The sequence below is a fragment of the Ceratotherium simum genome, chromosome 7 (genome assembly GCF_057802395.1).
Source record: "Ceratotherium simum simum isolate JZ-2026a chromosome 7, ASM5780239v1, whole genome shotgun sequence".
In the NCBI taxonomy this organism is placed as follows: Eukaryota; Metazoa; Chordata; class Mammalia; order Perissodactyla; family Rhinocerotidae; genus Ceratotherium; species Ceratotherium simum.
In genome coordinates this window covers 2,483,698-2,498,907 of record NC_141906.1, presented here as the reverse complement: position 1 = coordinate 2,498,907, position 15,210 = coordinate 2,483,698, and the positions used below count along the sequence as shown (strand labels likewise).

Sequence of the window (15,210 nt, the reverse complement as noted above, 5' to 3'; positions counted from 1 at the left end):
AAATTATTTTGATTAATATTTAATACAGAAAGCGTTCTGTGATGAAGGACCTGCTTGGATTTCAAGCATTTGGAGGAAGCACTTGGCTATCTTAGAGCATGCACTTTCATCAGCCTACCTTCCTACAGTTTTGGAAATGGTTTACAACTGGAGAACCGGGGAGACTGGATGGATTTGATCACAACCCCAACCGCCACTCAGTATATTCTTTGCCGGTGCAGAAGAGCTTCTTACAATTTGACTGTCTCCTCATTCCAAATGCAGTTTCAAAACTAGCCAAGTCAGAGCTGCCAGTGCACTCGGAGATTTTCTTTATCAAATGATTCAACCTTAAATGTTCCTTCCTAGTCCTTCACTTGCATGTGTCATTATCCCTACTTTCTGCCTCTGCCTCCTTTACCTCTTATAATCCAACCAGCCTGCATGACACCCCTTCTCTATCCCAATAGTTCTCCTCGTGATTGCCCTTCCTGAACACCCGGGACACATGACCTCTCCCTACTGTAACAAGCGACCTCCCTGAATGAAATAACATGGGGATCCTCCAACCTTCCCTTTGGAAGAATAAACCAGTCTTATTACACTTTCTTGAATGCATCACATCTTTGTCCTCTAGCTGTTTCTTCTGCCTGAAACAACTGTCCCCCCAACTCTTGGCATAGCTCAACTATTCTTATCCCTCACATTTCTATCTTCACGGGGCCTTTGCTGATCCAACAACTTCAACAACTGCCATCTTTTATTATCTCCTTAGATGCTTCCAAATAACTTCAATAATTACATTATGTTTGAAATTTCTTTTTCAATCTCTATAATCTACCCTGGAATATTACCGTATGAGATCAGGGACTGTGTTTATCTTATTCATCAGCTCATCAGTATCCTGAGAATCTGGAAGTATGCCAGGAATGTTCTAGAATGAGTGGAAGGCAGAAAGAGAAAGAGAGTGAAAGAGACAGAGAGTGAGTGGCCTGGCTCTGTCTTAGACTGTCACCCTCCCCTCTAGTTCTTTGGCTTCGATCTCTGCTGCAGCCACCAACGTGATGCTTCTAGCAAAGGGAGGCAGGACGGCATTGTGTGGAAAGATCCAGGTTTAAATTCAAGTTCTGCTATTTCCTAACTCTAGGATTTGAGCAAGTCACTTAGCCTGGCTCAACATGATTCTTTATCTAGAATATACTCTGCAGGGTTACTGTGAGGATACAATGAGATCATGTCTAAAAATGTACATGGTGGTTACTCAATAAATATTAATTACTTTCTGTCTCCACTCCCCCCAGCTCCCACCCCAGGTGTACCACTGTTCCTTTAACACACTGGCTCAAGTGTGGACAAAAACATCTTCCCTTGGTTCTCCTTAGCACATCTGAGACAGACTGGCACTTTACTAATTGCTAAGGGAAAAACAAAAGGTAATTAAATATAGAGAGCAGTAGTTCTAAAGACAAAGGGAATCCTATGGAGTAAACTCTTTCCTTTTATTCATCTCTTCATTCATTCTTTCAGTAAATACTGGTTGTGTCCTAATTAGCAGGGAATTGGTGCAGACCACCTAGCCTGTAGGCCACACAGCATTGTAGACAGAGGGGAAAACCTTAGCTCAGAGAGAGAAAAAGAACCAGCAGAAACTAATAGGGATACAAGAAAACAAAGGTAAAATTGCGGTCCTCAAGGCAGGAAGGTGGCGTTACCAAGTTTCATGGGGAAGAGGGGGAGCAAGATACCCAATTAAATTTGAAAAATAGCTCTGTCATAGTTTTGCAATTTTTTTAAGCTGAAATCAGGACACTTAGGATGTCCCCATAAAGTCAACGTAGGATGCAAGTCAAAATCATTAAATACAGGCTATGCCCTTGTCTGTACAGGATGCCGGGCCAACCTGTCCCAGGGGAGGGGCCGGTAATCAAAGGCCAAGGTCTCCCCATTAACATAAGTTTGAGAGGAGTTTGGGTCACAGGAGGAGACTTCAACCATTGGCAGATATGCCGTATGCAGAGGGCGCCAGGGCAGGCTGGACAGAGGAGGAGCGGAGGGTTGAGTACAGTGAGGAGGGCCAGTCCCAGATCCCAGACTTGTTGCTGGCAGCACCAAAACAGAACATCAGCAGGCTGGGAAAGAAGGAGAAACCTGAAGGACCAAGAAGATCAGGGAGCAGCTCGGTTACTCCTGCAAAGAGGTGGTACTCAAAATATTAAGAGGCAGGCAGCAGGTGCCAAGCAACCAGAACGCACACAGTCTGGAGGCACCTGGCCATGGTAAGCATTAACTCTTCAGGTCCTGAGCCATGGGGAGGTCCAAGATGTCCTGGAGGGTCTAAGGTGGCAGGGCACCTGTGTGTGAAGTTATTCAGGGGGCTGAGGGCAGAACTATCTACCCCTGGAAAAAAGGTACTTCAGTGTTTTAACAACAAGTACAGCTATTTCACTACGCACCAGAGAATGTCAGACCTGCCCCGGTGAGTTCTCAGAAGGGGCAATTTACCCACGAGGCTCGGCAGCAGACTCTGGCACTAATTCTGACCCCTGCTGGGTGTGGCCTGGCTATTAAGCATCTGTGGGGGTGGTTGGGCTGACTTGGTGACAGGCATCCGGTATCTTTTGGAGCGAGGGCAGAGGCTGGGATAGAGGCCAGGCCTGCACACATCACATCTGTATCACTCATCACACATCTCTCTCTCTGTTTGGTAAGGTTGAAATCAGCGTCTCCTGGACTAGAAGCTCTAGGAGGAAAGAGATTGAGAGAAGTAAACACAACTCTAATGTCCGGCATAATATGGGGATAACTTCAGAGTAGAAGAGCTTAAGCAATACTGCAGGTCTTTCGTTTACCCAACGTGCATTCATTTTTAGCAGCTGCCATGTGACAGGCATCGTGCTTTGCCCTGGGATGATAACAGTTAAGGTAACAGTAAATGCTAGCTTGCATTTATTGAATACTTCCTTTGTACAATTCTATGCTGTGTGCTTGACACACACGTCTTATTCAGTATCCAAAACTTCTGCATGAAGGATATTATTTCACTCATCCTACAGATGAGCTAGCTGAGATTTAGACAGTTTAAGTGACTTGCCCAAAAGTGCACTGCTGGTAAATGGCAGAACCAGGACTTGAATCCAGGTCCATTTGACTCTAAAAACCCCACCTTAAAGGAAGCCACCTTCTAACAAAGGAGAAAAACTCATAAATAAACCATGACAGTGCAGGGTGATGAGGGCTCTGATAGAGGGAGACGCAAGGTACACAGGAGCCTGAAGGTGAGCCCGTGATCTAGTCTGGGGATAGCAAGGGCAGCTTCTCAACACACCCCAAAGAAGGTGGCATTTAAGCTGGGCCTTAATCCCAAATGATCTTGAATCACTCCAAAATAACTGAGTCAGCAACTACATACTCTGACTAATTTCCTTAACTACCAGAGGCAAAGCACTTAAGAAATGATTACATCTTTGGAGAATTTCAACAAATTGCCAACAAGACAGGCTAAGAGTAAAATGTAAATTTCGGTGAACAACTTAAAAGTGTAATGGGGTGCATGGTGAGCGTCCCGATTATTATCATACATCCTGTCACGGTGATGGATGCTACGGAACGTAATTCTGCTGAAATACTATCTGTCTTGTCAAAAAGACAAGTTGTAGCTGCCTTCAGGTAGCTGTGCTGCTGCCTGGCGTCCTAGAGGAAAGGGAGTAGGTGCTAATTCTTAGGAACGGCACGAATGGCAGAAGCTACTGACATCAATCGTTACGGAGTGAGGGGCTCACTTTCGAGCGCTGCTCTTGGGTACTGACTGTTTCCCCTTCAGTAGCAGAGGACGCCTTAAAAACAGAATCAATGGTAGAGGGGGCTGACTGCTGTCAGCCACTGCCTGGTACGAGGACAGCAGGACAGAGCAGGACGAGGACCAGCCTGGGTCTCAGAGGCGGTACTTCTCGTCCCAGTTCTCCTACCGCGTAGCTGTGTGCTCTGGGCAAGTTCCTTAGCCTGTCTAGATGTGTCCCTCTTCTGCAAAAAGAATCCAGTACCAGGACTTCGTCATCTCTGACATTCTTTCCACCTCTCCACCATAAGCTACTCACCAGGCCAAATTGGGGATTAGTGTTCGAAGAGTCATTCACCTGAGAAGGAAACTAGGAAACTCTCAGTTCTGTGCCTGGAGATGGTCCACTCAGGGAAATTATATTCTTTAGGAGACTGTTTAATGACAAAGGATTAGCTTTCCACTCTTTTCTCACAAACCAGAAAAGACTCACCAAGGAAAATGATATCCCCTCTGATTTTTGGCAAGTTTCTGCATCCTCCCCAATATTAAATGAAATTATGTGAATAACATGCTCACCGCAGGATCTGACACTCAATAAACGCTGCTCCATAATATGACTTCTTCCTCCTGCTTTCTCTAAGAGTCTTGGGTGTCTAATATTCAACTGCCTTGGTAGACTTTCCTTTCTAAGTAGAGATGCTCTAATCCCTGGTTGAAATAATAACTAGAAATACACAGAAATTGTTCCTGATCAGAGCTCTCCACTCTGCTGAGGAGACCAACTCTGTTGACGACTCTCAGCAGCTGACCAACATTGTCTCCTACAAGACCCAAGTAAATAGCACTCCACATTCCTTCTCAAGTCCCAAAACATTTTGAGAAGTAGAACCAGGAGTATATCAGAAGGCATCCCACATAACCCCCTTATTGCTGATAGAGGCTAAGTTGGAACACAGCATGATGTGAGAAGCAATACTGGCCTGCTAACTCCTCCCCAAATTAGGCAGACACACACTGAGGCAGAGCCTGGTCTTCCTGTACAAAGGAGGAGAGCAGTGGAGGAATGTTCTCTGTAAGCAGGTCCATCTCCAAGAGAAGGAAGGGAAGAGTGAGACCAAGCAGACCCAGCGTTTCTTTCCAAGTCTACAATTAGGTAAAACCCTCCATCATCCCAAGGGTGCAGCGGTCAAGATTTCAAGAGAGGCTAGGACAGGTCCTAAGGAAAATCCCTCTGTACTATACCCAGGAGTGAGAAAAAGGCACGCTCCTTGTTCATGAAAGACAGTCCACCAAGAAAATTATGGAGGAAATAAATGAGCAAACAAACTAAAAACCAGTCTCAGTTACACTAGGGAGAAAGGGTAGAAGAAAGTCCAGGCAACTGAAGCCCTGACCTGCCCACACAGAAGCAGGCAGGACAATCAGATCTCCTTTCAAACTCTCTGAATCTCTAGATGGAATGTCCTTCACTCCAAAGAGAAGGGGAGCTCAGGTTCAAGTCCTGACCATTCTGAGGAGCAAAGCTGGGCTAATTTGCTGTGGCCAAGGAAACGGAGGGAGTGGTATTAAGGGAAACGATGTCCTCTGGGATGATCACTCAGCTGAACAATTACTTGACCTACACAAGCAGGGTGGCAGCACCTCTGCCCAAAGCGGGCCAGCTGCTAAGTACAGTGACTCTTTGGAGAAGCGCTTCCAACAGTCTTTCTGAGTTGTTAGTTGATTAGGTTTCGGTTAAATCAATAAAGCCTCAAGGGTTAACTACCTAGGCAATATTGCTCTACTATTATAATGCACAGAAAAGTGTTTATTATCAACTTTCTCTCGCTTAATTATTTTCTCTCTGGCTTAATTATTTAAGCACTTATGCTTCTGTAATCTTCCTGCCTCCCCATAAACCATCTGAGAGGGAAACTGGCAAACGACTGACAGAGGCCAGATCTATTTCTAATGGACAAGGGGATTCAATGAAAAATGGACCTCTTTCTCAATTACATTCAGGAGGAGCACAACAACTTCAGTCAATCAATGGGCATTTAGCTAAGAACAATAAGAGCCACTACGGATTGAGTGCTCACCATGTGTCAGGTTCCAGCTAAGTGCTTTGCCGACATTATCTCATTTAATCTTTACAATTTCACTGCAAGGTAGGCACTATTATCCCCATTTTCAGATGCAAAAACATGCCAAGTCAGTAAGAGAAAGAAACAGCATTCAAATTCAAGTCTGTTGGTGTTATCACTTGAACTGTGTCCCCCCGAAATTCAGATATTTAAGTTCTAACCCCTATACTTCAGAATGTGACCTTATTTTGTAATAGGGTCATTGGAGATGTAATTAGTGAAGTAAAGATGACATCATACTGGAGTAGGGTGGGTCTCCTTTTAAAAGGGGAGATTTGGACACAGACATGCACACGGAAAGGATGCTATGTGAAGACGAAGGCTGAGATCAGGTGTTACCCTACAAGCCGAGAACTCCAAAGACTGCCAGCAAACCACCAGAAGCGAGGGCAGAAGCATAGAACAGATTCTTGCTCACAGGCCTCAGAAGGAACCGACCCTGTTGACACCTTGATTTTGGACTTCTAGCCTCCAGAACTGTGAGACAACAAACGTCTATTGTTTAAGTGGCCAGTTTGTGGTACTTTGTTACAGCAGCTCTAGCAAACTAATACAGTTGGGTTCCAAAAATCTGTGCCTTTCTGTTGGGTCATGTGGTCTAGGTGGGCGGGTTCTCTTGCTGCTCTTGAGCCCACCCACCTGCTTAGACTCCCTGGTACCAGCCTTTACTAGAGTTTGGACTGAGATTGTGGCGATACCTCTGACAACGTGTCCAGTGTGGCTTCCTTCCCTGAAAGCTCACCTTCGCCTGGCTTGACTGTCTCCCCACCTGTCTTAGTTTCTGAGAAATCCATATTGCCTCACTCTTTGAGTTAGCAGGTCATGAGTTATTCATTCATTCACTAAAAAAATATATACTTACTGAGTGCCTTCTGTGTTCCTACTAGTCTCTCATGGAGTTCACAGTCTAGTAGAGGAGCATGGTGTTAAGAAAATTATAATACCTAGAATTATGACAAGTATATTAAAAATGTTGGTCTTAGGACCCTACCAAAATTGAGACTGATCCTCTTCTCTGTTCTAAGCCTTACTTTGATTCTTCTTAAAATAAACAATAAGATAGATATTTCAAAACACCAAGAGACAGAGGCCAAAGAATTATTGAGTTATTTTCTTGACTCTGTATTCAAGGCAATGATAAGCATTATCTGACAAGTATCTGTGCAGTTTCTCAAATTTAATAAAACTATAAACCTGTGTATTCAAGAAGCTTACTTACTTATCCAAGCAGGATAAATCCAAAGAAAACTACACCAAAGCATGCCATAAATTAGCAAAAATTCAGCAAAGCATGCTGAAAATTAGTGATAAAGATAAAATCTTAAAAGCAATCAGAGGGAACAAGACACATTACATAGGGGGGTAAAGAGATAAGACTGCAGAATTTTCATCACAAACAATGCAAACAAAGAAGATGAACTGCAGAAACAAAACAATCAACAAACAAACTTGCTAACCTATAATTCTATATCCAGTAAAAATATCCTTCAAAAAGTAAGTTGAATTAGGACATATTTAGTGAAGTTAAGATTGAGAGAATGTACTGCCAGAAAATATGCAGGATAAAGAATTTTAAAGGATGTTCATTAGACAGAAGGAAAGTAATATATAAGATGTATTGAAAAGGGTAATACACAGGTAAAATAAAAGAATTTTTCTCATTTTTAAGTTTTTAAAAAATATAATTGACTACTTAGGACAAAGATAATAACAATTTATTGAGGGATTAGAACAATGTCAAAGTAAAATAAATGACAACATTGCAAAAAGGAGAGAGCGGAGGAAAATGAAAGTATAATGTTATAAGATACTTTCAGTATGTGTGAAGTGGAATAATATTATTTGAGGTAAAAATATGCATTTGAAACTTGAGAGCAACCAAATAAAAAAAGAACAAACAAATAAATAAAGCAAGCTGATAAGCCAATTTGTTGTTATGTGCCATCAAGTCGGCTCCGACTCCTGGCGACCTTGTGAATGAGTGATATCCACCATGTCCTGTCCTCAACAGCCCTCCTCAGCTCCTGTAGACTCATGCCTGTGGCTTCCTTTATGGAGTCAATCCATCTCATATTTGGTCTTTCTCTTTTCCTGCAGCCTTCTACTTTTACCAGAATTATTGTCTTTTCCAAACAATCCTGTCTTCTCACGATGTGCCCAAAGTAGGACAGCTTCAGTTGTATCATTTTTGCCTCCAGCGACAGTTCAGCCTTAATTTGCTCCAGGACCCACTTGTTCGTCTTTATGGCAGCCCAGGGAGTCCAGACAGCTCTCCTCCAACACCGTATTTCAAATGACTCAATTTTCTTCCTGTCAGCCTCCTCCACTGTCCAGTTTTGCGCCTTACGTAGTAACTGGGAATACAAGGGTGTGGATAACATTGGCCCCGGTCTCTAATGACACTTCCTTACACTTGATGATCTTTTGCAATCCTTTCATTGCTACCCTTCCGAGTCTCAGTCTCCTCTTGGTTTCTTGGCTGCAGTCTCCATTTAAATTGATGACTGAACCAAGGTAAACAGTCTTTAACAATTTCAATGTCTTCATTGTCTATTTTAAAGTTGTACAGTTCTTCTGTGCTCATGATTTTTGTCTTCTTGATGTTCAAATGATAAGCCAATAGTGGAGATAAAACAAATGCTAAAAAATAACTCGTTCAAAAGAAGACAAGAAAAATGAAAAAATGAACAAAGAATAACTGACACAAATGATATGGTGAACATAAACCCAAGAATATCACAATTATATTAAAAGTGAAGATTCTGAGAACTCCAATTAAAAGGTAAAGATGAGGCTGGCGCAGTGGCACAAGCAGTTGAGTGCACGTGCTCTGCTACAGCGGCCCAGGGTTCGCCAGTTCGGATCCCAGGCGCGCACCGATGCACCGCGTGTCAAGCCATGCTGTGGCGGCGTCCCAGATACAGTAGAGGAAGATGGGCATAGATGTTGGCCCAGGGCCAGTCTGCCTTAGCAAAAAGAGGAGGATTGGCAGATGTTAGCTCAGGGCTGATCTTCCTCAAAAAAAAAAAAAAAGGGTAAAGATTATCAGACCAGATGTTTTTAAAAAGCAAGACTCAACTATATGCTGCCTAGATGAAATGCACTTTAAATATAAAGACACAGGATGAAAAAAGATGTATGTTGCAAACACTAATCATACAGTTGATGTGACTATATTAATATCAGATTAAGTAGAGCTCAGGAGAAGGAATATTACCATGCAGAAAAGAGGAACATTTCATAAGATAAAATGGTCAATGCATCAATAATATGTAAAAATACAAAATGTGCTAATAACAGAGCTTCAAAATGCATGAAGCAAAAACCGATAGACTTAAATAAGAAATAGATAAAATTATAGTTGAAAATTTCAACATTCCTCTCTCAGTAATCAATAGAACAATCAGACAGAAAATGAGAAAGCATATGAAAGAGTCAAACACCACCAACCACCAAGTTAATTAACATCTATAAAACATTTCACCCCAAAACAGCAGAATACACATTCATATAAATATTCAACAAAATAATCCACAGGCTGATATAAAATATATCTTAAAATATTTTAAATGATATAAATTGTATAAAGTATTTTTTCTAAACTCAATGGAATTAAATAATCAATGACAAAAAAATATCTTGAAAATTCCACCAAATTTGGAAATTAAGCAACATGCTTCCAAATGACCCATGGGTCAAAGCAAGAGAGAAATCAGAAAATATTTTTAACTAAATGATAATGACAACTCAACATGAATTAAGATTTGGGGATGAATCTAAAGCCACACACACAGGGAAATTTGTAGCTTTAAATGTTTATATTATAAAAGAAGATAGGTGTAAAATAAATTAGCTAAGCTTCTATCTGAAGAAGTTAGAAAAAGAAGAGTAAATTGAACACAATATAATTGAATAAAAATACAAATATAAAAATAGAATTTTGTATTTAGAAATAAAAGTAGCTGCAATTTCATAACAGTATTTGATACTACCTAGAGAAACTGGAAACAGCTGTATATTTTTTCAGAATTAGCTGGTATTATTTGAATAACAAACAATATATGAAATTTAATTATATATTTGTTCTCAAACTATGAATATATATTTATTTGTCCATATACAGCCGCTTCTAATAGCTTACTAAACACTTGTAGTTGCTCTTTCATTTATAATTAACTTTTTTTTTTCTTTTTTTTTGTGGAGGAAGATTTGCCCTGAGCTAACATCCGCTGTCAATCTTCCTCTTTTTTTTGCTTGAGGAAGATTAGCCCTGAGCTAACATCTGTGCCAATCTTTCTCTATTTTGTGTTTGGGACGCTGCCTCAGCATGGCTGACAAGTGGTGTAGGTCTGTGCCCAGGAGCCGAACCGGCAAACCTGGGCTGCTGACGTGGAGCACAGGGAACTTTAACCACTAGGCCACTGGGCCGGCCCCACATTTGTTAATTAACATTTATCATGTGCCTACTAGGTGCAGCCTTTGCTAAATGCCAAGGAAATATGCATCAATGAGTATCAACCCACCTTAAAATAGGTTATAACCCACCACAGAGACAGACCAGAAAACAAATCACCACGCTACAGTAGGAGCATGAGCCGGAGCAGAGGATGATGACGGCTCCCCTCTCCATCACTGCCCTGCTTCAGTTAGAGTCACAGAACGAATCGCACTGACGTGGGTCATGAGGAGTGTGTGCACACTGTTCCTTCTCTTTGGAGGTTTGGCTCCATGTAGATGTCTGGAGGAATGGATCAACAGCACATTTAGGGAATTAAAGATAGACTAGTGATCTGTTGCTAAACCCGTGTGTGCAGTTGGGATTAGGGAGATTGGTGAAAGCAAGATCCTAAGGGAGGAGTTATAAGGCTGGTGAGAGATCATGACATTTCAATCTACCCTTCGAGGATTTATGACTCATCTTTCTGACCCACCATCCTCAAGGTAGCCAAAAGCAACACTCGGAAGGGATTATGAGTTCACCAAATTAAAGACTCCAAAGAAAAACCTATAGTCATGTTTAAACTGACACGGTAAAGGAGTGGATATGGTATTATATTGAATTTAATTGTGAAAGATGATCTATTTTAGCAATCTTTTCCCTAATATATTGTGTTTAGACAGTTTTAACAAGATTTGATCACTCTCTCTATTCAAATACTTCTCTTTAAGCACTAGTTAAACCCTGGACCATTTTAATATCCAACAAACCCACCAGGTATGCAGTACATGTGGTGTTGTATAAAGGGTGAACTTGACACCTGCTTCTGTCTACAGCATCCCTCAGCCAACCCAGTGGACTACAGGTCTCTGCTTCTATAGTCATCAAGTGTGGATAGCTATTTTTGAAGTTAATGATAAAAAAACAAATTGAGATTCTCAGTGAAGAGCTTTTCATTACTGTCTTGTAGGGAGTTCAGGCATGCCCATGTGATTTCTCAAAATTTATATATCTATTAAAAATAGGGATAGCAAGTAACTAATTTTATAGACCAGTTAACCTGGCCTTTGAAATAGTCTTCTAGTAATCAAATGTGAAAAAAATTGTGTGCCCGTATTTAGGTTAACCCAAAAAAAAAAAGAATTTTCATGTACAAAATTTTCTTTATTAAAATTGAAATGGTCACTACAACTGAGATTAAAGGAGCCACTTATGACAAAAATTGCCTTGCTCCAAACTAATCACTTTCATTTTAAGGTAATCCCCATTTTAAGATAGTCCTTAAAAAAAAATACACCTCCACCTAAAGAATTACATGAGGCCTTCTGACCAGTGATATGTTTCTCTTTTATCGAAAAGCGTCCGCCAAGGCTGCACATGACTGTGGTACTTGGGGAGCAGACTTGGTTCAGTTCACTTTGACGGGTCAAAGTCCATGACGGTTAAGATACTTTGGGTTCCTAACCATTTGCTTCCCAGTCCAGAACGAAGCCAGTCCAGTTTTGCTTCCTTTTCTGTTGCTGGAAAGCCATCTGCTGCAACAGCTGTGCGCTGACCAACATCACCATCGCCGTGGAGACAGAGGAATGCGGCTTCTGCAGGAGCATCAGCACCACTTGGTGTGCGGGCTACTGCTACACCCGGGTGGGAACTTCACTTTGCTGGAAGTGAGGTGCTGAGAGCCTATGAGGCAACTGGCATTCATTCCTACTTCACCAACATTTTAAGTTTCCCGAGTAACAGCCATGAATCCCTTAGCCAACATTCTCTGTGTTGTGGTTGAGGTTAATTACCATGATATCAGTTTGGGTTTCAACTTAATTTAGGTAAAACAAATTTGGGGCAGTTCAGATTGATGTAAACCAATGCTTCAGTAAAGTGCCAATTCTGCATTTTAAAAGTATTTTTCTGCTAGCTTTACCGATTGAGGGATAAACGTGGGCGTGAGTACATATCTATATTTAATCATGGAATACTGTCAATAGTCTCAAAAAGCCAATTGCAATAATAAAAGGCATACCTCTGCAATAGGGGTAGTGCCAAAATTCATTTTAAAGCCAAATAAAAATGCTAGCGGCCAATTATAAAATTCATTTTATTGGTCCACCAGAATACCAATGCCAACAGCCTGTGAATAACCAATCCCTGTAGACTAGAACCATAATGAATCAGCAAACCCACTTATTTCTTTAAGCTCTTCAGAAAACCAAGGCATAGAGGCATTAAACCATTTGTCTACACTCGCACAGCTTTTTCACAATAGACCAGTTAAAGAGGGAAGTGTTTCTTCTTTGCCATTTTTCTGTAGCATCTGGCTGTGCAGGAGTTCGATAAACTGAAATTCAAAGAGGCTGAATTTTCATGAATATGCTTTATCTGATATTAAATGAATTTGATAATAAAATGCAGCTTACTGCACTTTTGGTGGAATATAGGCCCAGTGGCCAGTTAGGAAAATGAATTAACCATCAGGCCCTTTCCTCCCTTAAAGCCAATTATTTTCTCATTGGGCAAGTCAAAGAATGAAAAAGATTTGGCCTGAATTAAATGTTCTGATATTGAAACCCCATGATGTACTTTTGGGTTAAGAATGCTACAAATATACAGAACTTAAGGCAGTGGCAATGAAGAACCTAACAGGCAACAGAATGTCCAGAATCTGATATGCGTGTCCCTTAACATTTTAGGCAAAGTATCAATAAGTCAGCTTAAGTATCAGCACATCAGACTGTTGCTCCTCTTTTAAATACACACGGAAGTATTTTTCTGAGCAATTAAACCCAAGTGTCATATGTTTTTATCTGTCATTAATATAGCTTCAGGTTAGTAAGTACAAAAAAAATCTTAAAATTCCAAAAGTCAGATCTTCTTTATCCTTTCTTCTTTACATCCTTTTCTGCCATACAAATTCAGAGTTTTTATAAGAGTTTTAGAAATATTAAATATGTGAGTACTATCACAGTGGGGAGGAAGGGTGCGGTTATACTTTCTGTGACTTCCAGGACAGTTCAGAAAAGTGGGGTATCATAAGAGTTCCTTTATGAGGTCAAGGTCCCTGTGCTTAAGGATCCTAGAAGCTGGTCTTCAGAGAGCAAATATTAGAGCAAGCAGTATTAAATCCCTGTCTCATTTTAATTAAGCCAAACAGAAACTTCCAGAACATTGTAACCTAACGCTCTCCTTCCTAAACTCCTCAGAACCTGGTGTACAAGGACCCAGCCAGGCCCAACACCCAGAAAACATGTACCGTCGAGGAGCTGGTGTACGAGACGGTGAAAGTGCCCGGTTGTGCTCACCACGCAGACTCCCTGTATACGTACCCAGTAGCCACCAAATGTCACTGTGGCAGGTGTGACAGCAACAGCACTGACTGCACCGTGCGGGGTCTGGGACCCAGCTACTGCGCCTTCAGTGACATGAAGGAGTAGAGAGGAGTGGACACTGTGGGCTGCCTACCCTTGTCCTCAAGGACCAAGAAATCCAGACAGTCTGTGTGTCCATGTGCTCAGGCTGCAGACCGCTGTGGGAGAGCCTACTGATCTCTGCTCTCCTGTCAGAGGGGGAGCTCCAGGAACCGAGTGCTGGGGCCGGGAGCCTGCCACCACGCCACCCTGTATCCTAGGTGTGGGCTCTGTCAGTTTCATTCAACTTGAATTAAGTTGTTTCCCATTTTAGACTTAGCGGTCCTTTAGAGCAACCTCTAATTTCTCATCTGATTTTACAGATGAGAAAACCTAGACCTGGGAGAAGGAGGTCTCAAGATGATTAAGTAGGAGAACTAAACGGAACACAATCTCCTAGTAGATGCACGGCCTGTAGGAGCAGGGCCAGTACTGCCATAGTCGTAGAGCAGGCATCTAGCTCTAAGTCTAGTTGTCAGTTACCGAGGGGACACAGGAAGGTAGGGCGACTGACCCAAGACTGCCCACTTTACTGCCGATCCCTGGAGGCACTGGCATCAGCTCCGCCTTGCCTGTATTTTTCCGGTAGAGAAGCTGTTGTTGACCTGTGAGGGCGGGATCAGGGGTGGAGGCTGGTAAGCCAGGAACAGTGCAACCATCCAGGATTTGCAGCCTAAAATACCACATCTTAAGAATTTTTATTTCATATTTGGATTAAGAGCCAAGGCAAGAACTATTAATACAGGTCTGTGGAAATTCAATGGCAAAACCACTGAATATCTTTTCCAGAGTTGTTAACCCCTACGTATTCCACCACTTAAACTTGAATCAAGAACTTCTAGCCTCCCACAAAACTCCCTCCCAGGCACTTAGACATTACCTGTCACTGGTTGCTGTGCCATCTGGACCAGAATCCTCTTCCACTGGTGGGATGGGATCCTTGAAGTCCATGTGACGGCACTTCAGGCAACTTAACAGGGCACATTTAACTTACTTGCCAATTAACTTTTCAGGGAAATAGTTCTCTTAGAAGGAGTTGGCAGTCTAGAGAGAATAGCTGTATTTTCTGGGCTCTCTCTACATTTCCTTTATCACTTGACTACATGTTCTCCCAAATCTATGACTTTTTTCAAAAGAGTACATGCTGAAAACGCATCATGAATTAAATTGCTTTTAAAGATATTAACTCTTTTACGACCTCCACTTTGAAACATACTTCAAGATCAACAATGTTACCTACCAAAGACACTTCAGATTTTTTCACATTCTTGAACTACTTGCACATGATGCATACATGTGTATTTTCACAATATTAGTGGGAAATTATTATAACTCTATTTTAAAATGCTTCTGTAAACATTACCTGTGCTCATCATTCACTTGGAAATATCAATAAGAATTCTAATGGACTTTAGTGGGCTTTTTTCCCTAAAATATACCTATCAAAATTGCTTCAATGAAACTTTATTATGAAGTCATCACTTTCTTAAT

At 41.5% G+C, this 15,210-nt stretch overlaps 1 protein-coding gene across 1 annotated transcript; it reads left to right on the top strand.

Moving 5' to 3' along the window:
- The first annotated feature begins 3,191 nt into the window (after positions 1-3,191).
- LOC101406237 (follitropin subunit beta-like) lies at positions 3,192-13,746 on the top strand. Its single transcript, XM_087433963.1, has 3 exons — positions 3,192-3,254; positions 11,798-11,962; positions 13,516-13,746. The coding sequence occupies exons 1-3, from the start codon at positions 3,192-3,194 to the stop codon at positions 13,744-13,746; spliced, it is 459 nt and encodes a 152-aa protein (XP_087290089.1).
- The last annotated feature ends 1,464 nt before the right edge of the window (positions 13,747-15,210 follow it).

Excerpts from the sequence above, each read along its gene's own strand:
- LOC101406237 (XM_087433963.1), top strand. The coding sequence starts at position 3,192 with ATGACAGTGCAGGGTGATGAGGGCTCTGATAGAGGGAGACGCAAGGTA. Across the intron at positions 3,255-11,797 it reads AGGTACACAGGAGCCTGAAG|TCCAGAACGAAGCCAGTCCA; the intron begins GTGAGCCCGTGA and ends TTTGCTTCCCAG. Across the intron at positions 11,963-13,515 it reads CGGGCTACTGCTACACCCGG|AACCTGGTGTACAAGGACCC; the intron begins GTGGGAACTTCA and ends TAAACTCCTCAG.